The 26957-nt window shown below is 37.8% G+C and overlaps 1 protein-coding gene and 1 long non-coding RNA gene across 5 annotated transcripts in view; one reads left to right on the forward strand and one right to left on the reverse strand.

Annotated features, from left to right (window-relative positions):
• MYBPC1 (myosin binding protein C1) overlaps nt 1–10159 on the reverse strand; it is a 117386-nt gene extending 107227 nt beyond the window's left edge. For 2 of the 4 annotated variants that reach the window (XM_061371910.1, XM_061371911.1), the window contains exons 1-4: nt 9749–10159; nt 7609–7729; nt 5848–5960; nt 5250–5358 (exon numbers count right to left, since the gene is read on the reverse strand). In XM_061371910.1, the coding sequence (XP_061227894.1) occupies nt 5250–5358; nt 5848–5960; nt 7609–7714 (328 nt within the window). In that variant the 5' untranslated portion in view covers nt 7715–7729; nt 9749–10159. Of the gene's footprint in view, nt 1–747; nt 2063–5249; nt 5359–5847; nt 5961–6355; nt 6669–7608; nt 7760–9748 lie in introns of those variants that run through there. The other 2 variants (XM_061371913.1, XM_061371912.1) reach the window with 2 other exon arrangements.
• The window catches only part of LOC133222333 (uncharacterized), a 237437-nt gene that overhangs the window by 188473 nt on the left and 22007 nt on the right, over nt 1–26957 (forward strand). The window lies entirely within an intron of this gene.

Genomic DNA, 26957 nt, shown 5'->3' on the forward strand with positions numbered 1-26957 from the left:
ATGGTTACTCCCATGGCTGACATCTGTCTTTTCCTATCCACAGCTATTATGATTGCCTCATTTCTTCTCTGCCTGAATTTCCTTCAGGTCTTCATACCCCTTATGCTCTTCTCATTCAGCTCTGTACTGTTCTCCCGGCTGCAGCTGTAACACCTCGCCTGGCTATCAGTACTATAAGTATGCTAATGTTCATAACAAAGTTGGAAAGGTAACACAGAGTCTGAACAAGTATTTATTTCCTTAACAAGTAGATTAGGCTGAGGAAAGTGAACCTTAATGTATTGAGCATTTTACACAAAGCAGAATCTTTGCCCTGTGTGTTACCAGCTTTGTAAATGACATAAAGTCAGTGTGTGAGGGGTGACAGATGTGGAGTAACTAAACTGTGCAGTTTCTTGGCAAATTTATGTACACTATAACATTTAAAGTGTTGTTTTTTCATATGTGCTCACACAGTGAAGGCATCCCAACTGAACAATCTCTGACCTTTGTAAAACTTCCACTGCATTCAGTGCTGCAGCAAAATCCAGATTCAGTTTTATAAGACCAGTGGCATTTTTGTGTGAATTTTGTAGTAATGTTTACATTTTACAGGACAGTACACTCAAAATGAAATATTAACAACATAGGACCTTCTTATTTTGGCAGATGTTTACTGACTTAAAATCTGGGTCTGTTTTTATTGCTATTTAACATGACTCAGATTTCTAAGAGTACACATCTTTTATCCTCCCAAAGTGGAGAGAGTGTAAAACCACTGAGCCTTTTGGCTACATTTCCCTGTAGGAAAAAAGCTGGAGAAGTGAAATTGTATTTATATGTATGAAGTTATAACTCCAAAAATTGACAACAAAGTTACGTTTGTTAGATGGGTATGGAACTGCTTGATAAGGTGAGGCTTCTTGTATTAGTGGGGAAAGACCTGTAAATAACTTCATGAAAACCACAATCATTTACTAGCGCGCTCATGGTATGGTCATTTTCCCAATGAATCCACTGCCAACAGTGAAGTGTGCACCTGGCATTTCTAATACCATATGTCAGGATCTGTGCTGGAATATGTTAATTTAAGTGACAAAGGATTAACAATTTGGCCAACAGGTGCGTCTTCATGTGGTCTCTATTTTTCAGTCAAGCATCCATTCAGAAGATGTCTCTTAATAAAGAATATTAAGCAGACAGTAGCTTCATGCAGTTGGCAAATCCCTTCCCTTTCTAATTCGTGTACACCAAACTGATTGGGATCAGCTGCAGTATGATACAGCAGCATTTGAATTCTGATTGTAAATGCTGGGGATAGGCATAAAACTTCCTATGAGTGTTATCAGGATGGGATGCCTTTGATATCCACTAACAAACAAAAGCCTTAATCCCAGATCTTGGATATACCAGCTTGAATCTGAAATAATCCCTCTGATTAATGCCAGGAAGAATAGAACATGCCCTGCAGCTGCTGGTTTTCTTCAACAGTCAGTGACCGTTTCTTATTACCTTCAAAAGGAACAAAACTAGGCCAATATAATTTTTAAAAAACCTCCTCTTTTTGCATTTGTATGATATCTTAAAGGAAAAGCTATGTACAGTGCTGGAAAGTATTACTAGCTAGCAAAGACCTGCTCATGTGAAAGATATGTCTAGCTGTTAGCATGCTGTAATGTATAGCCATTGTTATACATGTAATTACTGTAACTCATCCAGTCATCTGTGCACTGATATTCTTGATTAGACTGAACGTATGGATGATAAACTGTTTCTTTGCCCAAGAAATAAGATGGAGCGAGTCTCTTTAAAACAACAGCACTGAACTGGTATGTCAGCTTCCTTCTAATTTTAACTATTTCACCTGTTCTTCCATAATTCCTCAGTGCTCTTGCCATTTTCTGATATGTCATGATCTTGCGGTTTCCCTTTCTTTCTCCCCAAAGCTCTGCAAGTTTCTCCTTGTTTTTGGAGACAAACTGGAAGACGCCATTGGGCTTATCCACCCATTGGATGCAGTTTGCCATAGCTGGATCATACAGAGACTCATGGAGGTACTCGAACAGTCGAAGTTTTTTTCTACCTATTAAGAAAAAAAGTACAAAAGTCAGAATAGGACTCATACTTGTTTTAAAAGATGAGCAGTTGTCTTCTTCCTGGAAATGTTCTTATAGGCAAAGGCACAGGTAAACCTAACAGCCTGTCGCAAATGAAAACAAGCCCCTTCTATGAGTCTTCAGACACATGTTGTGCAGATGCATGATCAAGGAACTCACACTAGGAAATTGCATCCTCAGAAAGTGCAACAAAGTGGTTATGGAGAGCTAACCTGAATGGTTTTGAATAAATGTTTTCCCTTTGCTTAACTAAAACTCACAGATGTTGAGATTATTCAATTTTGTGAGGTTTGTTTCAGGAATGTTTTGAGGCTGCTAGGTAGTCTCTGATATAAGAAAAGGTGAGCGGGTAAGCAAAAAGAGCAAGCTAGTTTTGAACCATAAACCTCACGTAGTCAATAAGGACCTATTTATTGAGGTACTTTCTGGTACCTTGCAGTTTTCTAAAAATGTGGAGAAGTGTCAACTTGCATTCCCATGCAGAATAAAGCAAGCTCTATACTGCAGTATTTGTTAGTTAATTGTGTGCTTCTCCCGACAAGCTCAGCTCTCAAACATAAGTTTACTTGTGAGGTTTACTTAGTTTCACTTAGGTCTTTCTCTGAACTACTTCCAGTTCCCTTCACAAAGCCAAGGGTGAACAAGAAGCTGTTGTAAGGAGGAAGAATTTAAGATTGTGAGACAAAGAGGAACACTCTGCAGAAAGGAGACTCTATGCAGAAGAACGGCTTCCACTTTAACCAAAGTGGAAACAAGCAGCTGCACCTAAAGTTCATGAAGTCTTGCCTTGAGTGGCTATTTTAAACTAGGACTGAGGGAAAAGTGACAGTTGCTAAGGAACACGGAGGTCAAGCCAAGACATCTGCTAGGGATGACAGTAATTCTGCATCTGGTGGTAAGGAAAGAGGGGAGAAGTGACAGTCAAACTGGGAAGAAGAAGAGCCTGAAATCAGAGGTACTTTCCAAAAATTAATAAAGTTTCATTATCTAAATAAAAATCAGTGTGTGACTAGAAGTACACAATCTACCAGAAATACATGTTGCATTGCCAAAAACTGGACACTACCCACTCACACTAACCACTTCTTAGTAAGTAACCTCCTTAGGTCCCCTCCAAGCTGAATTATACTACAAACCAATGAATCTACCATAGAATAAATGAGTTCAGGGGAAAATGTGCAGATTATTGCAAACTGAGTCTCTGCTGGAAAATGATAGTATAGTCATGTCTGCAGCAACACCTGATTTTGTGCTTAGTTTAGCTGTCATTTCTGCCCAAGCTTTTATTTTTAGATACATCATCTCTACCTCATGTCTTGGTTTGAGATGGCTTATTTGCTCTTATGTGTTAATGCAACTATGTTTCTAGAGTCCAGCTGATACCTCCAAAGAGCTACACAATGTGGATGCACCAGTCTGAGCTGGGGTTAGTTCACAGATCTTTGTACAGCACCCCATTGGATAAGCTAGTGGTGTTCATTACCAGGTACTAAACATGAGTCTAAGCTAGCAAGACAGTGTCTGAAGGTTTCTTATGTGGTTATCGGAGATAGGCAGGTTCCTCTAGCAGGTGTTCCAGAGCACCTGCATTAGATTTCTGTGCTGAATTGTCCCAAAGAAATCTAATTCTCTGTGTATGTCTCATTCAGATGTATTTCTGGAGTACCTCTCTTGATTGTCTCCACTCACCGAGCTTTCATTCAGATCAGGGAATGGTCTTAATATATGTGAACTGGACTCCTTGAAGATGAAAACTGAAGCATACCTAAGCCACTGCAGATTTCAGAATGTGTGGCCAGCATAGATATTGCTCTAAATGAACCCTTGTGAAACACTTTGAACATAGACTTTGGGTCATCAGTGGTGATTATTTCATCTACAGATCTATTCTGAAAGGCCAACACTATTTGCTAGTGTATGGGAAACCTCTCATGTCACAATAAGAAGCCAAGAGGACTAAATTTTTTTAGGTATAGTGGAAACAGTCTCCCAAATGAGTTTTTGGCAGAAATATCGCTATGGACACAAAGAAACCCGTAAGAGGACACAAAATACTCCATAAGAGTAGTCAGTCATTTTGAAAATTCATCCAGTATGGCCTTCTGGTAAAGAAAAGTGATAATAACATAAAAGAAATAGGAAATAGGAAATGAAGTAATAACTGAAGGTGAATTCAGATGCTGACATGTAAAATTCCCTAGTGCAACACTGCATGACACCTAGATAAACAACATTTCTGGATTGAAAGATGTTCATTTGCAATGGTGAATTTCAAGTACTAAAAGCACAGAACTTAAAAGGAGGGGCTACTCTTCCCATCATCACACAAAATTTTTTGTAGTAGTAGTAGCTATTAACAGAAACCACAGTGTTCAGCATGAATGGGAAGAGATGATACCAAAACCTGACACCATGTGGTTAAAGTTGAAAGAAGGGGATTTCAAAAAGCAGCTAAACCAGGAAGCTGCTAAAAGACTCCACGGTCAAAAGTCAGTACAAAAACTCAGAGTGGAAGCTACGGAAATCTCATCTAGCAAAGTCATAGAAAGATGCTGAGTCCCAAACAAAAAAAAACCAGATGAATTCAATAAACAAACATAGCATTGTAATGACAAATGTTACCCAACCTATTTGCAAAACAGATATCCACTCAAGTAAAGTCAAGTAAAAGGAGCACAAAATAGCTATAAAAATGCATACTGGAGGTGACAAAAGCTAAGATGCAATTTGAAAAGTAAACAAAGAAAGGCACAAAATTAGGTGAAAAATTATTTTTGTTTATGAAAAACCTTCAGGAGAACCACTACTTGTTGAACCGCATAATATAAAATAAGTCATTAAAGATGTTATTGATTTACTTCTTTGCATCAGAGTTCATTCCAGATGATTTGGAGTAAAACACATTTCTGGTTTGTATTTCCATGTACTAAATGAGAGGACAGAACAACACAGTAACAGATTTATCTTATGAGATTTAACAGATTGGAATTGAACACTAGCAGTTGTATTCTAGCTAATATTAAATGTTAACCTATCTTTTCCTGTTAAATATATATATAAAAAAAAAAAAGAGGAAAAAAGAAAGCATGATTTGACAAGAGATTTTTTTGAAGTAACATAATGTACGTATCAAGACATGCTCTTTCTACACACCTTTCCCTGCTTTTGGTTGGCCCGCGGCAGCATGCATCACTTGGCTTTCTGGAGTATTCTGCAGCATATGGTAGACAGTCTCATCTGCATAAAAATCCGCTGCACTGTTCTTCAAGAATGAAGACAACAATGAGTTACTAAGATGAAACATTCTCTGAGTAAAAAGAAAATCATAGCTATTAATTGCCTGAAGCCTTCAAAATACAACCTTTCTTCACCTCACCAATGGAAGACTTTTCTCAGCCACAAAAGCATGTAGTGTACTGTACCAGTAACAAGCAGCACTAATTTATGCCCAGTGGGAAGGACTGCCAACCATCAGAGAATTTAAGAGGGAAAAGAGAGTAATTGCCTCACTCTGGACCTTCAACCCTTCTGCTGGGAGCAGAAGAGGAACAGTGGACTCTGATTACTAAGATTACTTCTAAAAAGTGACTATGTATGCTTTGCAAACATTTCCCAAGGCAATTTTATCTGAATCATGCCGGGCCTCACCAAGTTTCTCTTCGAACTAGCATAATTATCTGTATTAGAAATCTCAAATGGGCAGTCAATTCTCCATGTATGTCTGACTCTTACCAGTAACCATTTCACTTACAATCACATTTCTCCAGCTATAACCTTGCTCCTCTGTAGATGGTGCCGCAGAGTAGCTGGGACTTGCTCGGAGGTGGTGGTGATGGTTGATCACAGTCAGGCAACTTTTATAACCTAAGAATTATGAGGATGGGGCAAAAATTGAGTGAGTAAAAGGAAGACAAGGGGGGGGGGGGGGGAAACAGGGGCAAATAATCTAACATGCTACTGGGTCTGTCAAAAAGCATTTATCTTATGGCTGCCTCCTAGAAAATAAAGTCTCCAGAGCCAAGATGTTCCCTAGCAGCAGGTTATCCAACAGAATCTGTACTGTTACTGCTAATCACACCCTTGGGCTGGTTTTGTTTGCTTTCACAAAAAGCAATATTTCATAAGATAAAATCTCAGATAATTTATAGTGTCATGAAATAGTCTGGTTAATGGAAAAAGGAGGGCCAAACATAATGAATGAAACGGGATAATTACAGACTACTATAATGTGTGTATTAGAAAGAAAAAGGGAAAGTTACACAGCTCTGCAGGCCATTTGTACAATTCAAGTCAGAGTCTCCAGTTGTGAATGAAGTGAAGGAGCATCAGAGGATCTGCAGTGCCTGAAAGAATGACACAGGAGGAACCCAAGATCTTAGGATGTTTAAAAGAAGCAGAGGAGAACACCAGACTGAGGCACTTGGAATCAACTACATACTGTGGGTGGTCAGAAGAAGATTAGGGTGGGTACCTATATTGCAAGTGGAAACATGGGTGCAGCTGTGGGACATCCTAAACACACAGTTGCAAGTGTTTTAATACCTCTCTCCTTTGGCCCACACAACAGACACAGGCAAGAACATTGTAAATAATAATATATAGTGGGTCCTTCACCATGTGTAAATTACCAGTGCAGCAAAGCCAAAAATGTATTAAGAACATCTGAAGACATAGTCCAATTGGTCTTATTTGCATTTCAGTATGTAATAGATAATATGTAAACAAACCCTCACGTGGAACGCATTCCACTCAAAAGACAGTAAATATTTTATTCTGAACTTAGATGACTTGTGGCTTAGCTTCTGTTTTCCTTTGCTTTTATTTCTATTTACAATGCAATAACACAAAACACAGATTTAAAATTTTGTAATCATTTAATTGCCAAAACCTTGCCTCAACTGCAACAATTTGCACCTTGCTTGTGTTTGAAGTTTTGTAAAGTATAAAACTCTTGAAGCCAGGAAAAAATGCTTTTTCTATTGATTAGCCAGAGTAAAACTATCATTTCTGCATAAAAACATTTAAAATTTCTATTTAAATGTTAAAAAAATAATTGTGAAAACTAATTTCACTTGTTGGATTCTTGGTCTTTCTCCCCTTTTCCCCACTAGATTTCACTGTTATATGAGTTTATTCACAGTATAACAGATGGGCATTTTTCAGTTACAACATTAATAATGGAAAATAGCTGATGCACTATGGTCATATATCCTCTGATTACAGGAAAAAAAGAGCCCAATGCACCTCAGCTAGTACTGACGGGAAGGTAGAGAGGAACTATGCAACACTCCCCCTGTTCTGTGACATGGATGATGCACACCACACTGACCTGTACTAATGGAGGGGTGGAAACTGTTCAGATATTCTTCCCCCTTTCCATCCTCCCAGCATATCCCTCTGTTGTCCATTAGTTTACCTCTGGGAAATTCTTCACCCACCTATGTACTTCAAGATGTATTTTCTTGTAAAAATACAAAGCGGTAAATGAAATGGAATAATGGTCTTTTTTTACCTGGTGAATACTGCATTTCTCTGTCAGAATGCTGCTGCAGGACTTCTAGTGCATCTTCGAAAGCCTGGCCCAGTACGTCTTGATCAGGAAAACTCTGCAAGAACATTTTTCTGTCAGAAGTCTGAAAAGAACAGGCCAGTCCTTTCAACATTGTCAGTCAGAAAATCCCAAATAAATACAGTGATTATATGGAATATACATCCTCCTGGAATATGTATTCTGCAGGCACTGAGGCATTACCATAATCATTTAATATTATGAGAAAGTTCTCAATCCTTTAAGAAGTCTCTTTGAGGTCAGTGGGACAACTCACATGGGTAACATCACTTGTACAAATGTTTCAAGGTTCATTTCCTTAATTTGCAGCAGAAGTTTACACAGGGTGTTACTGCTGTTGGACTGTTTTATAGTATATAATTCAGAGGTATCTATCACTTGTGTAACATGATTTATGCAGCCAAAGTTGCCATTCAATAAAACTGACATGACAAAAATTGTTATGCACAAGTTATGAAGTGGTTATGCAGATAAAATGCTATACTATGATAGTATAGGAAAGCAAGTGTGGATTCTCAGAAAATTGTTTATCATAATTTTAGAACATCTTGTTCTAAACAGTTAACACTCCCCCCCCCGAATCTGAGTTTGACTAAGTTTTCTATATCATGTTTGAAGCACTCAATAATGAAAGAGAATAAAGGCATTGCAGACTTACCATCTTTTAGATATCAAAACTGGAATCCTGTTAAATAAACAACATTTTAAAAAATCTTATGTACCAAAATAATCATTATTTTAGTATAAATTAAAATGATATTAAATATTTGCATTATTTCCAATTATTACATAAAAGTATTTAATAACACAGATAAAAGCAATTTAGGATTAAAAAGTGGTATTTTAATGAAATTAAATACTTCCAAAATGTTTTTAATTCAGAATGTTTTTCATTATTAAAGTTTCCAGTTTCATTAATATTGTAACTTTTAGATTACAATCCACATCATTATAAGCACATTTTTAAAGACAATACAAAGTGAAAATTTGTTACTGATGCCATTCAACTCTAGTCAACACAACTAATAAATTCCCAAAGAAAATACTGACCTGAATTAAGCATGTTTGTCCCTTTGGTTTGCAGATACAGTTAAAACAAGCTTAGTTTTCTTTTATAATGCAGATTAGCATATGATGGTTTATGAATATACATAAAGTCTCAGGCTAATTGTGGGTTCCACAAGCAAGGTTGATTATTTAATGAACAGTGAAAATAGATACATTCTCAGTCAGTTTAACATGGATACAGTATACAACATTACTCAGAAACTCATTTCTTAGTATCCTTTTATTTATTTTTTACAGATTAGAATAATCAAGTTCTGTTGCCTTACAGGTTTTATCCTGTTATCTTTTACATTATTGTCTCAAAATTCTAAATACAATAATCAGTATTTCACTAATTAAATACTGCATATTTTGGCAGTGATTTCAGCAAATGCAAGATTGGTCTCTGTGTGATGTTTCAAAATACAAAGGAGAGACAACATACATAAATATAAATGAGGAATAATTTTATCCAAGACTAACTATGAATATTCTAACCTAGTAATTATGTCTCTGTTATAAAGTATTGTCAAAATTCAAAAAATTTTTTGTAAATGTTGATAACCAACCATTTCAAAATGTTGAAATCTGGGTGATCCAGTAAACTGACCTCACTGAAGTAGATGGGATTCTTGTCTTCGACTTCAGTGCAGCAAGTATTTGATAAATTGATTTAATTTTGTTGTAAAACTAGAATGGGCTGCATTAATCCTCTAGCTGCAAAGGTGGACACAGATTCTTTGGGTATAGAGCCACAGAAATTAAAGACATTTCCTTTGTAAAGATCCTCTCTTAGTTTCCTCCTAATTTTAAGTAATTAATTTTCCTTAAACTACTTTTAACTCAAGCTCCAAACTGATACTTGCTCACCTTGACAGAACACCTACAGTCAGTGTTGATGCCTTTCAAAGCCTAAAATATTCAAGTATTGGCAAAGTACTCTTGAATGGTCATGCCATTTAAAAAGCCAGATTCATACCAAAAAAAAAAGTAAAGGTCACAACTTTAGCAAGTTTGAAAAAGTCTGGACACTTACCTAGAATTTCAGCTCCACACACAAGACAAGAATATGGCTGGTTTTGTAAATAAATGAAAGACTGAGTTCCCATAGCAATGGACTGGCAAAGGGGCTGCATTAAATAGCTGATTTTAGGGAAGTGTTTTGGCTAGGGAATTTTTTGAGAGTAAAGGTATAGTAAACTGCTAGCATGGCCCTTCATTCTGCACCAAATAAAGGGTGATTTATACTGATACAAAATAAATAGTTTAACTGTTGTCCAAAACATGCAGATTCTAAGCAGTGGGAGAGATTCCTTTTGGCTATGACACATCCTAACAAATCTCTCACATGTATGTTATGCCTAAGGCAAAAACCCTACATCCCTCCTCTGTCCCATATAGGCTGTAGTGGACTTTGAGGTTTTATGTGAACCTGCTCAGATCAGTGTAAGAATTGGACAAAACTAGATCTCAAAATAGAGTTGAGGGAATTTCAGAACCCTGTTTCAAAGTTTGTGTTTGTAACCTAGGTCCAGCTTTAAAGCATTAATTAAAGCATTCAGTACAGTTTCAGAAAAGAGCAATTGCTGATTTGCCACGTTTCTTGAAAAGCTACAAGCCATGATGTTGCACCCTACAGGATGAGAACTCAGCAGTACAAAACTTCTGACTGCTCACATAATCTATCCTGTACCATACCTCTTTGCAGCCAAGTCCTTCAGAGGTGCTTTTTACAAAATTTCCTCAGCATTTGCCATGAAACTGGTGTAAAATAGTAATTACATCTTATAAGATTTATCTACATTTCCTCAACCAAGAACTATAGTCAAGAACTAGCCTGCCGATGAATGCTAAGTGGAAGCAATCTGAAGCAAACCATAGGAACATAAAATCAACTAGGTTGGAAAAGACCTTTAAGATCATCAAGTCCAAAAATGTTAGCTTTGAACATTTCTGCTGGCTTCAGATGCAAGCTGCCTTTCTTTTTCTTTTTCTTTTTCATTTTTGTTAGTGAAATACATTAATAAATGTATGTTGTTGTTTGTTTTTTTTTAATTACAAGTTCCATTTTGTAGCACTTCTCTAATGTGACTTGAGCTTATACAGGAAAATTAACTGGCGACTGTGCTCTTAAAACATCAAATTGACTCAGCACTGGATTTCAGTCCAAAATACAATTATACAGTTAACTTCCTTTCCACACACAGTTAACTTAACTTTTATTCACAGAAAAACATAGATTTAATGGTTCAGTTCTTTCCTTAAGTAGGAGTGTATATTGGATTCAAATTATGAATGAGTTTCAAGATCCCTCCTGGGTTCCTTCCCGATAAATGATGTCTTAATAGGCTCTTGGATGATGCTACCTGACCTGCCTACTTCTACATGTCTACCTAAAGCTGGACAGTTACTGTTCTGGCTTCCTGTGCTCTCCACTCATCCTGGTCATGAAACTGCAGGGTGGCTCTTGTGGAGGAGATCAGGGCTGTCCCATTCTGGTCACAGCCAATTCCAGAAGCCAATGGACCCAGCATGTTCCAAAGCAGAGCCCATTAGCCATGTGCACTGTGACTCTGTGAAACTATACTGAGGAAAGAGCAGAAAATGCTAAAGGGGAGGAGACAAACCTGGGAGGGAACATCACAGGGGACAAAGAGGGAACAAGGCAAAAACGATAGAAACAAGGGAATGAGGAAACAACACAGTCAGATGTGTTGGAAGTGCTCCATGACTGAGCAGGCACACCCCAAAACAGACTGTGGCCCACAGACAGACCACGCTGGAGCAGAGAAAATGAGTAAGAAGGAAGCAAAAGTGGAAGAAAAGGGTGAGAAGCAAGGAGAAGCAGAGAGACACCACTACATCCTGACCTCAACCCTCTGTGCCACTCATTGTTTCATCAAAGGGACTGAGTGCAACCTGCGTAGATAACAAGAGGTGAGGAAATGTGTTTGGAGTGCAACTGAGCCTGGGAAAGGGGAAGGAAAGTTGTTTTAATGTTTGTCTTCTTTGCTTCCCAATACCCAAATCAGCAATGAAATATATTATGGCAATAAGTTAAGTCAAATTCCCAGAGTATGCAAGCACCTGTGTACATGTGTGGTGCTGGCTGAGGCCAACACGCCCCAGTAGTAAAAGAGGGTGAAGGTCGAGAAATTAAAGCTAATGTTTTTAACATCATTAAAACAATCAGTCTTCCTAACTCAAATTGCTCAGTCAGAACATCCTCTTTTCACATAACAGGCTACACCATAATGCAGGCCAGGAAAAGGTTTTTTTAAGAAGAGATGGAAAGGTGCCATATGTAGGACAAACACACAGAAAAAAAAGAAAAAAAAAAGAGCAAAAACCACTGTCTCATAGGGTAGTTTTAAATTCTGTAACCCATTTGTACACTGCATTTTTGGCCCATCAAAAGCTCAGAGCAAGGGCTTAGGCTACCTTTCTGTGAGGCCTGTAAGTGCTCGGAAGTGACAGAGTAAGGTACAGCTCAGGGCTGAGTGTCAGCTAACACTACTGCTCATTCCTCAACAAATCACAGTACAGTCAAGGCAGGCAGCCTGTTCGTCTCTACCAAGAAATGTTATTACAGAAGAAAGCCTGCTTTGATTTTGGCATTGGATGAGAAGATGAATTCCAGATACAAGCCTGAGAAAGAGAACTTAGTAATCACATTTTAATGTCTAAAAAAATTGATGTGCCTCATATCAAAATTAACTGGTATCAGTTAGAAAACACAACTTAAGCTCTTCTCCTTCCTCCATGTTTTAAAAATAAACTTCCAGCAACAGAATGATTGTTTAATTTTCAGAACTTTCTTTCATCCTTGTTTGGCAGTCAAGGCTAGTTCATAGTAATGGTACAGAAAAAGCATTTTCACCTCTTTGAATAAAAGAAGAACTACATAATCAAGTACAGCACTTGTCGAAGGGCTTGAGAAAGCATAAATACTCTTGCATGAGGCATTGCTCAAACGCAAAGTGTAAACCAGCCTCTCCTCTCTTAAAGGAATGTAAAACTTGAAAATGCAAGTTTTCTCACAAAGCATTTATAGATTTCTCAGACTTTTTTGAATGTCAGGCAATTTGTAACTGCCCAAATAGCACAGATAGACCACACGATTGAAGGTATTTCATAGAAAAAAATAACCAAAACAAACAACCGGTTGTAAAAATGATTCTGTCACAGGGAGTCACATGCCCATACACAAAACATTGCCTACCAGCTCAACAATCTCCAGAAATCAGGAACTGCTGAATGTGACAGCCACAGAGAGCTTCTGTGCTTACATATTTGTTCTGGCCCTTGGCAGACTCCTTTGCTACCCCTCTTCTGGCCATGCAGCAATGTAACAATCTTTGTCATGAATCCTCATGGGTGTAATTCACAATAATTACATAGTCACAGATGCTGTCTCCCTGGAAATGTAAGGATTGAGAGATCACATGCCTGTGCTCACCTCCTGAGTCTAACCATGTTGACAGCGAACTTTCAGATCTCTGCCATTGTGCTGCTTCTGGTCTGCTCCATTCAACATTCAGAAGAAACTTGGAAGTTTCTTGAAGCAAGGATGCAGCATTTTCTCTGCACAGGAGGAACATGGATCAACACACAGAGAGCTTTCTTACTTGAGGAGTGCAGTGTTAATCCAGGCTTGACTATTTCACAGTGAATCAGTCTGTAATCTGAACTTCAAATAAGTGGGCTCAGAAAATGCCTGAATTCACATTCCCAGCCCCTGAATGCAATGAAAACTCTCCTTAAAAACAAACAAACAAAACCAAAACAGAACAGAACAAAACAAAACACCAATCACAATAAGGAAATAAATTCTGCTTAGTACCAACCTAAATACTATTGTTTACCATGATTTTGGTCAGCTAATTTAGTGTAGAATACATACAGGGAAAGAAAAAAAAAAAAGAAACCCCAAAACAAAACAAAAACAAAACCAACCAACCAGACAAACAAAACCACAAAAACAAAAACAAACCTGAAAGGGAACATAGAAACCAAAACCACAGTTACGGCATCCTATCACAAAAGCAGATGAAACTGGGTCTCATTATTCCATTTTGGTTGGGAGACAACAAACATTATAATTTGTTCAAATACCAGAAGATGTGGCTATATCATAAGTCTAAACTCTTTGCTTGCCTTACAAATCATTCTACAAATGGCAAACTTTCTGCAATGCAAAATATAATCGTTTATTGTTATTGTTGGAGTTACAGTATTGGTTCCTTAGCTGGTGGAAATTGATGCAGAGCCACCAAAGCCAAAGGATCATTGCTGATTTGTACAAACAGAGGTTCTGGCTCATAGCTGATCCTAGCCTTACTTTCAGTACAGTAAGAGGAAACTTGCTGCGCCAGCACTAATGTTGCACATTCTTCTCTGACTTCCTGATTTGTTTTAATTCTTTGGCTATCTTATAAAGCATTACATTACGTTTGTGGCATTTTTTTGCATTTTAACCCTTGCAAGAGCTCTTTAAAGTTACTTAAAGGGCAACATTTTTTTAGAAGAGCATTGTCCAACCGTTATCTCCAAATATGTTATGTATGAAGCTTTTTTCAGTTCTTAAGGAAGAAAAAAGATACTGAAAATGTTTTATGAATTGAATTTTAAGCCTAAAATGAAAGATTATCTCAATCCAACTGTTTTGCCTACCTTTGGTTTCATACCTTTGCATATCATACCTTTGCATATCATACCTTTGCATATCAGTTGGTGATTCCCATCTCAGAGTCATGTTTTTTAATTTTGATATTGCTTTAAATATTTTGCTTTTAAAATGCTTTAATCCTTTTAGAGTTAATAATTTTGTGGACTTTAAAGGTGCAAATAAAAAATGTCTTGCTAGTTCTTAAGAAGATTGCTTTTAGACTATTCCAGAGTTACATATGATTATCTTAATATAAAAGATATAAATGAAACCACTGGTATGTTTGAATTTTAATGTCTTTTTGCTTTAATAACTTATGATCCAACCTGAAAAGACGCATTTGCATGGCTAGTTTTACATCTGTAACATATTTTACTAAGAACCATTGAATAATTACAGTCATAAACTCAGATATTTGGATAAATCATTGCAGAGATTAGGTTTAAACATGTAATTAACCCTTCTGGGGCCTAAAAAGGGAAGTGCAGCATGAAGGTTGAAGTTGCGTAAGTGAGCAGACCAGCTCTTCAATGGAAAACCCACATCTAAAGCCCCCACTTTACAACTTGATCCAATATATTGGTCCAGTTGTCCGTGTCAGCAGGGCTTCTCAGGAAGCTTCTTCTTTGGCTCTGTGTAACCAAAGGAAGTGACTTTCTGCTGGGAAACCCCGTGAAGATAGAAAACCAGAAACCACAACAGAAGCACGAGGAACTAATAACAAAAAGTGCGGGGGGGGGGAAAGAAAAAAAAAAACAAACCCCAAAGACCAACAACAAAACCCCCCAAACAAACTACTAACTAAATGAAGATTTTAAAATGAAATATAAAATAATGACTTTGATTACTATATAGGAATAATCAATACTCCCTTAAATATTAGGATACTTCAGTGGAAAACCATCAGAGCAAGAGAGAAATAATAATACTAATTTCATAAAAATTTCATAAAAATATCACTAGATAAAGGAAAGACTGCCATTAGGAAATAAGCCTGATAAAGGATGAAAATTGAAGTCTTTTACTGAAAGAGAAAGCATATATAGAGAACACAGTATTTTAAGAACCTGTAATAGAGAAACTGGAGAAACTAAATCTAATAATTTTCCAAGCAACCTACTGCTAATTTCAAGTCTCAGTCAACTTTAAAGGACCTCCACCAAAGTTTTGGATACACTGATAATACTTATAACAAACCAGATGTAATTGGGGGGGAAAAAAAACAACAGATATATTAGGAAAATGGAAAAAAGAATTCTTAGAAACTGTAGCAGATGAAAAAAAAAGAACAAAAGCACCAAACAATAATTAAAATACCTGTAGCAGATTTATATAGAAGAAAACAATATAAATGTAATGTAACTGAAACATTTTAAAGACATGCACCAGGTTCAGGCAGCCTATGTAAGCATCTCTTGACCACATCTGTAGTTGCTGGACAAGAGGAAAACCAAACATCTATTATTAAGCAGACCTTAAATTATCCTTAAATCCTCTGTAAACTACAAGCAATGGAAAAATATGCCTGCAACAAAGAGCAGTGGAAGAAAACCACAAGGCCCACCTGGGACTCCTAACTTTGTTGTGTTAGAGGATAGAAATAATGAATGCACTATTAATGAAAACACCAACATACATTATAAGAATACAACATTAGAATACAAGCTGACCTTTACCTTCAATGAAATTCATCACTCTATAAGGATACTACTATAAGGCATATGAAGTGCATGTATTTATAGAATCATAGAGTCGTAGAATAGTTAAGGTTGGAAAGGACCTTCAGACCATCTAGTTCCAAGCCCCCTGCCATGGGCAGGGACACCTCACACTAAATCATGTCACCCAAGACTCTGTCCAATCTGGCCTTGAACACTGCCAGGGATGGAGCATTCACAACTTCCTTGGGCAACCCATTCCAGTGCCTCACCACCCTCACAGTAAAGAACTTCCTCCTTGTATCCAATCTAAACTTCCCCTGTTTAAGTTTGAACTCATTATCCCTTGTCCTATCACTACAGTCCCTAATGAAGAGTCCCTCCCTAGCATCCTTATAGGCCCCCTTCAGATACTGCAACGCTGCTATGAGGTCTCCATGCAGCCTTCTCTTCTGTGGGCTGAACAGCCCCAGCTTTCTCATTTAAAACTTCAGAATAGGCAGAAATAGTACCAAACACTAAAAAAAAAAAAAAAAAAAATCCATTTGAAATGGGAGGAAAATGTTTTTAATGCAAACACAAGTTTTCTGCACCACCTGTCATAAAAAATGTGCAATTTCTTCAGAAGACCAAGACTAGAAACGCAAGCACAATTTGGCATTAACCACCTGAAAACTGAAAAATCAGTTTGGGCTCTCAGTGGAGAAATTGAATATTCCATGCAAATTTTCCTCCAGCTATTTCTGCTGCAGGTACGTTTGACTTACAAATTACAACAATTACAGGCTGGCACGAATTCCACAATGTCCAATAGGAAGTCCAACTGCCCTTCCGAGGCAGACACATTGCAAAGGGAATATGATTCTACTTTTCCTTTTAGGCAAAATGTGGGATCACATTTCAACATCATTCCCCAGTTGTTACCATACTACATGACTGGTTCTACAAAGTTAAGAAAATATTAAGTGTGCAACCACCAAAAGCATAGCAGTTTGAGCCTCTGATAAAACATCCATTTTCAGGGACAGACATCTACAATAATTCCCACCAGGGAGCTGGACAGATATTTCCTACACAGAGATGAGATGGAAAAAGTAGAATAGTGAAGACTTAAAAACAGGTAATCTGAAAAGAAGAAAGCCCTATGTTTGGAAAGAAGAAAGTAATAAATGGTTGTGAGAGGTAATTGCTTAACCTAGTTCAGTAGGAAACAGGAAAACATCTCTGACCTTACAGTTAAATGGTCTGAATAAAAGTAGTTAAAAACCAAACCTATTTAAAGCTATTCTTGGTGTTATAATTGTCATATTACAAAAAAAAAAAAAGGAAAAACCAAAATCCAAGCACATTCTGTCTTTCTTGAAGGTGTAGAATGTCAGATTTCTGCCAGAATTCTAGATAAAAGAAATACAGGAACTGCAAAGTGGTAAAGGAAATTCTTTAAAATATAATTCTTCTAATTGCTATACCCTGAAGGTGACTAAAGCACAGCTGTCCCAAATAATGGGGTTTTATATTTTGATGAGGCAAATAGCTACGTGGGCATAAAGTGCTATGACTAGCAAATAAGTGCTTCCTATATTATCAGGGAAGTGCTGAAGAAGCACTTAGGCTATGGGGATTTTTACAAACTAGTGTCAAAGAAATCCTGTATCTTGATGGTAGTGTAGGAGGCATGTCAGTAAAATTATTTCCTCACTTGGAATCTTTTCTAAAATAACATTTTCTAAAGCAGAGTAGCTCATAGATCTCTTGAGGTCCCTTCCAACCCTTGGGATTCTGTGATTCTGTGAAACTGGTTTGCAATGGCTCCTCTTTGGCCACGTTTTTTTCTTTTTAGTTTCTTTTTGAGGTGAAAAAAGGGTAAAAACTAACTACTCTGTGGGCTGGTTTTTTTTCCTACATTCCATTCACTAGAAAAGTGAAATAGAATAGGAAAAGTTATCAGTTAAAATGATAAATTAGGAATGTGTTTGTGGCCATGTTGTTATTCCCACTTCCTCTCATTAGCCACAGAAGCCCACAGAATCAAATAGATGCATTAAAATCTAATTCCTCTAAGAAAGACCTACAGCACAAGAAGGCTATATGCCTGTGTTCTGTATTATCATGGAATTCAAAGAAGCATAGTAAGGGGTAATGTTTTGTATTATTGTTGTGCAAAAAAACGTCAAATACCTTACAGAAACAAATATAAATAGAATTCCAGAGAAGGCAGCTTGCAATTTACATTATTAACAAGATGCCTCAAGGGAAAGTGAGAGACATTCCACACAAATCAAATAGTATTTTTCACCTGTGTCTGCTGTACTTACTTTAAGCCAACCTCTTAACATTACCTATCCAAAAAATACATTGGAGGCTTGAACAGCTTTTAGATGCAGGGAATATAGAGCCTACTCAGTTAAATTAATCACAGAAACATTATATATTTCATACACACAGCCTATAGAGAGCAAACTTTACTCCATCCCATGTCTCAGTTATAACAGCCTGGGGGTTGAACTGTAATTCTTGCCTGCTCTCAAGGTTGATTCAAAATATATTTTGAGAAAGGTCCATAAATGCAAACAATGACAGAAATAACTTAATAGATGTTATGTTTTTATGGTACTGTGTGTCTCACATTGAACATTTGTTCAACAGTGTTAGCTGAAATGCATGACAAGCAGTACTGCTTTGTCCTTAAAAAACATCTCTATGACTGCTTAATTATGCTATTGATCAGATACAGAAAATATCAAAGTTGCAGTATTGTTTGTGTTGGGGACATGTACTTTTTTTCTGTTCCATAAGAACTCATCTGAATTTAGGAAACATTGCAAGTACTGCAATGCTTCACCCACGCTCAATGAATTTTTATACTTCAGCACCTGAAGATGGAGGACCCTGGGCAGAGAAATATGCTGTGTTCCTTCCCAGCTTCTTCCCAGGGACATGATGCATTGTATTCTAGCATATGCTGTGAACAAGTACTGCAGGAGCAAATCAGGGCTTGTCCTGTAACTGAAGCTTTCTACCAGGATATGGTTGAGTACCAGCAGTGTGAGAACTTTCTTTTCCCAATTTTTTCTTCTACTGCCACCTGGACAGCACTGAAACTGTGCGACAAATAGCTGCTCACTAGAATACAGACATAAGAAGGTCTGAATCTGGGAGGAAGCAGTACCAGAAACTGCTACCCAGGACTCCAAGAGAGGGGTAAGAAGGAAACTGTCTTTGGTGATTAGAAGAGCAGAAGATGCTGGGAAGACAGACTGAAAGCTGAAAGTCATCAGAGATGGAAGGTGGTTGCAGACACTGGCTCTGAACTCCAGTGAGTGCTCAGTGGTGTGGTGGGGAGAGGTTTCAGAAAGAGATTTGACTGGGATTTTAGAAGAGAGGATTGAAACCTATTTGGCAAGAAGATAAGAGAAAGTCTAAGATTCAAAAGAGGACCAGGACTAATTTTGTGGGACCTGGCTGAAAAGAGTAGCATTAGGGATGAGAAGTTTGGGCCAACATGTCTTGGATTAAGGGGGCCAAGAAGAATGGAAGCCAAACATTGGAGAGGGAAGACTGGCTTTTGAAAGATAAGGGAAGGAGGGGGCAAGCCTGAGGAATGGAGGGGGAAGGACTAATGTCCTCTTTCCACTCCCAAACTCCCAATATTACAGTGGAGCCCAAGATTCTACCTGGACTTTTAATGCTTTCCTGCTGCAGCAAGCATCTGTGAAATTCTCTGGTGAAGCAGGAAGACAGCAACCTGTTCTTGCCATTGGCAGTGCAGTTAACAAAAATGGTGGAGATGAAAGTGGCAGACTGAAGGGACTTTTTATGCAAGGCTTTTTCCAAATGTTGTTTTTGTTAACTGAAGAATCTGAAAGCAGGGCATAGCAAAGCCTCTTCCAGGAGAAGGAAGTACCCCAAAGACTGAAAATACCAAATCAAAGCGTAATCATCTCACTTCCCTCCTCCCTGAGTGTATGTTTAAATATTTTCCTCTGAAGACCCCACTTCTTTCTGTGCCTTCAACAAATCTTGCTCTAATGTTGAACTGGGACTGTTCAGTAAATGAGACTGTTATTTGCAGAAACTCTGCTGCATCTGCTGCAGAAGTTATAAATTGTCTAGTGAATAAGGAACAGAGAAGATGCTCTCAAATTAAAGCAGCTGAATGCTACCCTGGAGAAGTGGGTTCTGACCCTGCCTCTACCACAGAGTTCCCAAATGATGATAGGCAAGTCCCTCTGAACAAAGTTTCACAGGTGGTCGTTTACTTAATGTTCCTCATTTTTGGGATTTTTGACTTGAGACCCCGGTATCAGATTTGCAGAAATGCTGAGCAGTACCAGCTGCAAGCGTAGTCACTGAGCACTGGCCTGAGCCCACAAACTACCCAGAAATGTTGAACTCTCTAAAACATGAGATTTTAGGTATCTTATACCGAATACACAAAATTAGTGGGTATTCTCTAATTTAACCTATTTGTGCCTTCATATGTAAAGCAGAAATAATACAATTATCTTCACATCACAATGAACTTATGAATTTACAAATCTCAGTGCTTGCATAGCATTCATATGCTGTAATGAGGAAAGCACAAAAAAAAAGTCTATAAGGAGGTTAGCAATACTCTCCTGAAAGCAACAACTGACTGTGTACTAAATAAGGTTTGGGGATGCAATCAATGTTGAAATCCCACCGGCTAATTAGTCACTAAAAGAGCTCTATCCCATACATGCACTGAATGAAGTAAAGATCCTGTAGCAATAACAGCTGGTGATCGTGTCAAAATAGCACAATAACAACGTACACAGAGAAGGTGAATTAAAGTCATACCAGTCAACTTCATTTTGCCATGTTATAACTAACTTTTCACTGCTTTATTTTTCATCTTAATATCCTTTTAAAGGAGTTTCCACTGTCTGCATGGACAGGAGGGCTGCTGTATTTTTAACAGTTTCTTACTTTAGAATATAGTCCCATCTTCCTTTAAAAAAAAAAAAATACAGACTTCTAAGGGGACTTCTTGATCCTTACCAGAAGGTGCTTTTAACAGCAATAACAGATATTCTTCCAAATTGTTTTGAATACTTTTGACTCATATAGAGATATTCTTACAAAACAACATCAACAAAAACACTACTAGCTAAAAATCCCTTGCCCTTGATTCTCACATTCTCAGTGTTCATCTCTATTTCAAAAATGACCAAAATAATGAAATCTCAGATCAATTACAGGCACAAAGCACGTACAACATAGTGCAGAAAGCTGTGGGAAGGAGAATCTCTGCGAGTGTTTACAGTCAGAGATAACAAACATACTGACAATGCCCCATTTCTCAGCTGAACTTGTAAATAAATTTCCAAGCAATGTCAGCCTCAGCAGCAGTGAGGAATTTAGATTACTAAACAGCTTCTGTCTTCGTACAGACTCCTGCTAGTTATGAGGTGCAGTTAGAGCTTGAGACTGCCTGTGGCTAAGAAGCCAGAGCTTTGGCACATCTCCTCATTTCATGGTTTCATTAATTTTATAGCCTTCCATGGCCTCCTAACCATATGACATGAAGATCTTTACATGTGTAATGCAAAACCATACATTTATATACAGATGAGGAAAGAGAGACATCAGGTCTTTTTTTAATAAGCGAAATTAAAAGCAGGAAAAGAATACAGCCATATTTTCCTCTGTGCATCATTTCAAAGTAATCAGGTTGTCTCTTATTCAGTACTATTTGGCTACAGTTAAATATTAAGCATCAGTGATAACAAATCCCACAAGTGGCCTTTTAGAGTTATTTCTTTGCTATTTCAGAGTACAATGACTGATGAAAAAAACATTTGCTTGTGAAAATGACATAGACCAGTAGTAACTTGGGAACTGAAAGGTACTAAATGAAAGAAAAATAGGCCAAACCAAAAAAATAGTTACCAGCTTTAATTGAAATCATCTGTGTCGTGAGTATGGAATACCATGAGAATGCTAGGCAACAATTGTAAATTTACTTTTAGAAGACTTGTATGACTCAGCATAAAGATTATTACAAATAAATTCCTTCTTTTTTAACGGAGCTTGAAACTTGCTAACATATATTAGCCCCATCTCACAGGACAAAAGCAGTATTTCTACATCCTACATTTCAGCAGACATACTAGCTTTATTTTAAGACTCTTTTAAAGAAGAATTAAATGGAAGCATTGCACAAAAAATACATTATATTTATTATTATACAGAAATCGCTCTCGTGTGGCAAGAGGGAGTACAAGGCTAAGAGCAGTTCAGCTGATAAACATGCTTGTTCCGTGTCACTGCAGAACATTTCCCTTGCACAGATCAACTACAGATAATCCAGATTAGCCAGCCTATTTTGCTAATTGGAATGGGTACCTGGATGAAAATCCTCTCTTGTGGGTCACCTGACAAAAGAACCTAAGATGCAGGAGACTTCTCTGGAATTATGCTTCTTTTCTGCACCAGCAGTAAACTGTATTATAGAGCATACCGTGTTTGGTCCTACTGGAAGTACTTTTCTGCAGAATGCCCTTTATCTGATTTATGTCTCTGAATATGTTCCCATTTTGCTGCTTCATTTCTAGTTAAATAATATATGCTTAAACATTGTGTATAACTTTGGTCTCCCTTTACCAAGAATTTATTTAAGTTGGCATTCTAGACAGCTGTTTAAGATAGCATGAGTATGCTAGTTATAACCGTTAGTATACTACTGCAGGAAGATTTTGAAGCACTGAATGTTGCTTGTTTTTGATAAGATCCTTTATTCCTGTTTACCTGCTGTTATCATAGGTAGCTGCTATTGATCTCCGAATCATTTTCCTGTGACATTCCAGGTGATGTGTGACACACTGCATGAACAACTGTGAGTTTAGCTGATGAACCTACTGAGAAGTAAATGAACTCACAGAAGAAAAAGTCACAAGAAAACTTTACAGAATTTTCACTGAAACTAAGAAGTTTCAATGAAAAGTAGGGCCTAGCAGCTGGAAAAGTTTCTAATTTCTTGCAAAGACATTTTTAAGGTTTTTTTTTTATGTTTGCTTGGGATGTTTTCCATATGCAGTTGACTGTTCTCTTCAAAGGCTTTGGGCAGAATGCCTGAGAAACATGGGAACTCCTTTTGAAATCTATTGCCCTCTGCTGCAGTGATGATGATCCTACTTTTCCTTGGTGTGTTCAGAGGCTACAGGTCCTAAATTTGTTGAGAAGCACTCAGCGGCTCAAAGGGCTCAGAGTATCTCTTGATTATGCTGTGGGCTTTTCTGAATTGGATATGTAAAAAATTAGTCGCTCATGATTGTGACTAGTGTTAATGATCTATTTGATCCCTTCTCCCCTGTGCTCCAAATTGGTTTGATGTTATAAAAATACCAATAATCTAACCATAAAACAGCAAGGGTTTTTGAACTACTATGTGCAAACATAAAATTTTCATTCATAAGTACTGCATGTTGTCATAAACATAACTCTTCATACAGCTGGTGGAGACTGAGCAGAGGTAATTCCTTATCAATGTAATTCTATATTTTGTCTAACACAGGGTGAAACACCATATGATGAGGCCAACTCCTGTATTGTTGCTAACTGCAGTACGAAATGAATTGTGACATAGGGTTCAGGAACTGTTCTGTTTTCTGGTAAATTACATTTTTGCAATCATAATAAACCCTGGAAAAATACTGAACTTTCAAAAGAACTTTTTCAACTGTTGGAACTGCTAATTTAGATACATGCATGTTAAGCAAATCTTTGTGATACAAAGATAAGTTTTTTGGTGGCAAGTCATACCTTCAAGAAAATAGAATTGCCATTCGCTAGGAGGGAGGCCAGGGAGGTCACTCCCATCAGAAGGTGGAATGTTTAAATGAGGAATTAACAGGCATATTCAGATTCAGTATAGTAGGCCAGTAGACAATGCAGACAGTGGATAATGTGGTGATAAAGGCAGGCAAAATTGCTGTGAGACAACAAAAGACTTCTAGACTTTAGCCCTCTCTGTTTGCATGTTTCAACAACCTTTTGTTTTGTTTTGGTTGGTTCACATGCTTTCCCCCTCCACCTTGTACAAGTTACACCATGAATTTCTGTTCTAAATGAAGAGAAACAGGAGCATAAAAACTTATCTGGAATCAATGGATTTGGGGTTTTTCCCCCTATCATAATGGTGACACCTTCCTTTTCCTTTAAAGGAGTGGCTTTGTGGGCTAAGTTATTTTCACTAGTATAAAAATGGTCACGGCAAGACATGCACAAAACTCTGCAGATTCACTTGTTAAGGGCAATCTGCATAGCTATAGCTGGCCTATAAGGTGCCATTCACACAGCTTCTCCATGGGTGATCAAAATACTGCTGCTCAGGATATGGCTCATTTACTGCTCATTTGAAGATCATAGTAATATTAAAAGAGTCATTAACCCTGTTAAGAAGTCCTGGAAGAGAATTCTGCTTCAATGGTTCAGTTCTAGCAAACACACAAGTTTTAGGGCAATATCTACATGTGAGCTGACAGGGGTATGCATTGCTCTTCTAGCAAGAGGTAAACCTCTTGAAATATTGGATTATGGAAAGAGCCATAAGGAACGAGACCTGAGGCCTCAAAAGTAATGGAAAGATTCCCTCCCACATTAGTTCAGGATCAGACCTCGGAAAACAGTGCACGACGCAGTCCTTACAAGAACAAAGTAGGAGAGACATGCGATCCGTAAAGGGAAGAGGAGTCTAGAAGAGAGGTTCTTAGGAGGTTTCTGAATATGAAGGAAGCCAGTGTAGACAGTGAATCTGTGAATACAATACCTTTTTAAGGCTATGAAAGAGAGAAGAACAAAAGTCTACGGGTCACACCATAAACAGACCTTTACACCTGCACCAAGTAACTAAAACTTCAACGGATATAACTAGAGGTGTGCCAATGACAAATAACAGCATCACTAACTATACTATGAATCTGCAGCCCCAAGTTATTTTTATTTTAGAAGCAAGGCCACTTGAAACATGTTTATGCAACAAAGAAAACTGTACACAACACAAATTCTTGTGCATACTACAGGCTGGTCTATTCTTATCAGATAGAAAGTTTATCCTACATCCTGTCCAGACTATACTGTTAATATCTGAAAATAAGCCCAGTCCTAACGCAACAGTAGAAAACGAGGATTTATCCTGCTCTTTGCAGAGGCTGCAAGAGCTCTGGGACAGCCAACAGCCCCACAGTCTGGTGCTACTCATGTACTGCACCAGAATCGAGTTTCCAGTTTCTTGGCTTTCAAGCTGTGGGTGCATGTATTGTCTGTTGGCTGGTTGATTTTCAGGTTAAGTGTGCCACTGGAAAACTCTTGGGATTGTAGCTAATAAGCTTGATATGTTGTCAAGTAGCCCAGATTTCAGACAGTGAACAAATTGGAGTAGTACCAGAAATAATACATAGCAAATGCAAGCCATTATAGACATATATTTAAAAAAATATATATTAGTCTGTTGAATGACACTTAAAACTTCAAAAGTAGAGCTTTCATAGCATAACACATCAGATGTTAGCAAAGGCCACTCACTGAAACTGCAGTACCTGGAGTTCCACGGTTATTAAAAATCCATGCTCTAGGGGTTCAGCAGCTGCTCAGAAACAACAGGAACTGTCTAAAGGGAGCATAGCCCATATGTAATTATGCTACAATGGCATTTAAGAAAACAGTTCCAGCCTTACCTTTAGAGTATTTGAGAGGTGAAGAGGAGCCACGTGCCTTATGTGCCCTTGAGGTCTTATATGTAACTCTTCTTACATTGGAGGTACTTAATTTTACAAACAAAACCTGACTTTTCCATTCACAGATTCTTCTGAAGGACAAAGTACAATTTTGCTTATATACAATTCATAGGTGGGGAAGTTCTATCAAATCAAAGAGGTACTTTTTTTCTTCCTGAGGAACACACCACAAAACAAACTACAAGAAACTTGTGTGATAAGGAGTAAGCTATGATTTACTTCAGCTATGTGTTCAGCGATGGGAAGGTACTTAAATTCAAAAGCAGCTCTGCAAATCTCTATGCATCATAGCCTGTTCTCCTTGGTTTACTTTTGTTCTCAGGAAAAGAGACAGAATGATAGCTGTGCTCCAGAGCCTCGAAAAACTCATTCTAGCTGCAAAGCAAGAACAGCAATGTAAACTTCCTTGTGATACACACAGCAACACATTCAAATGAATTGCAATGCTGCACAGCTACCTGCAAATACCCCCTCGACCCTGACCTTACACTGCTCTCCTCTACTTCTTTCACTCTAATGTTGAGATCTGCATTGGTGTTGTCATTCATACCTATTTTATGCTGAAAAATATGCTGTATTTCTGCCAAATGAATGAGGGTTTTTTTAGATGCATGAAGAAAGGAAGCGTGGAGTGCAGTTGAAACAGCTACCTGGACAGCACAGCGGTGCTTTAAGGTCTTTAAGATGTAAAAGGCTCAGAACCAGTTAGATAGGATAAATATAGGGTACTGAACAGAAAAAGTAAATGGAGGCCTACTGGGAAGAATGGGAGATGTATAGCACCATGCTGGCTTCAATGCTTTTTACACAAAAGGGTTTCTTAAGTTTTGGTTCAGTCAAGATACCTCATACTGACATGGCAGTATACATCATTACACAACAATTCGAAAACGTTAGAAAAAACACCAAAATTATGAGGCTTCCCTCATGTTCTTAACAATTTAGGGGGAAATGGTGGATTTTGGGGTTGAATCAGATGACCTCTTCTGGTCCTTCCAATCTCAACTTTTCTGTCTCAACTGCTATTATCTGTGGTTTCTGATCTCTCAACCAGAAGTGTCTAGCTGTCGGAAGACTTCCAGTAGCAAATGTGGTACCTGGATCACTGGGGGGATCCTGAGAACTGCAGAGCAAAAAGCCAAATCACTGAAAACTACATTT

Source organism: Neopsephotus bourkii, unplaced genomic scaffold (genome assembly GCF_033783945.1).
Source record: "Neopsephotus bourkii isolate Nb327-2 ecotype Australia unplaced genomic scaffold, CSIRO-AGI_Nbou_v1 NB_1589, whole genome shotgun sequence".
NCBI classification, from domain to species: Eukaryota; Metazoa; Chordata; class Aves; order Psittaciformes; family Psittacidae; genus Neopsephotus; species Neopsephotus bourkii.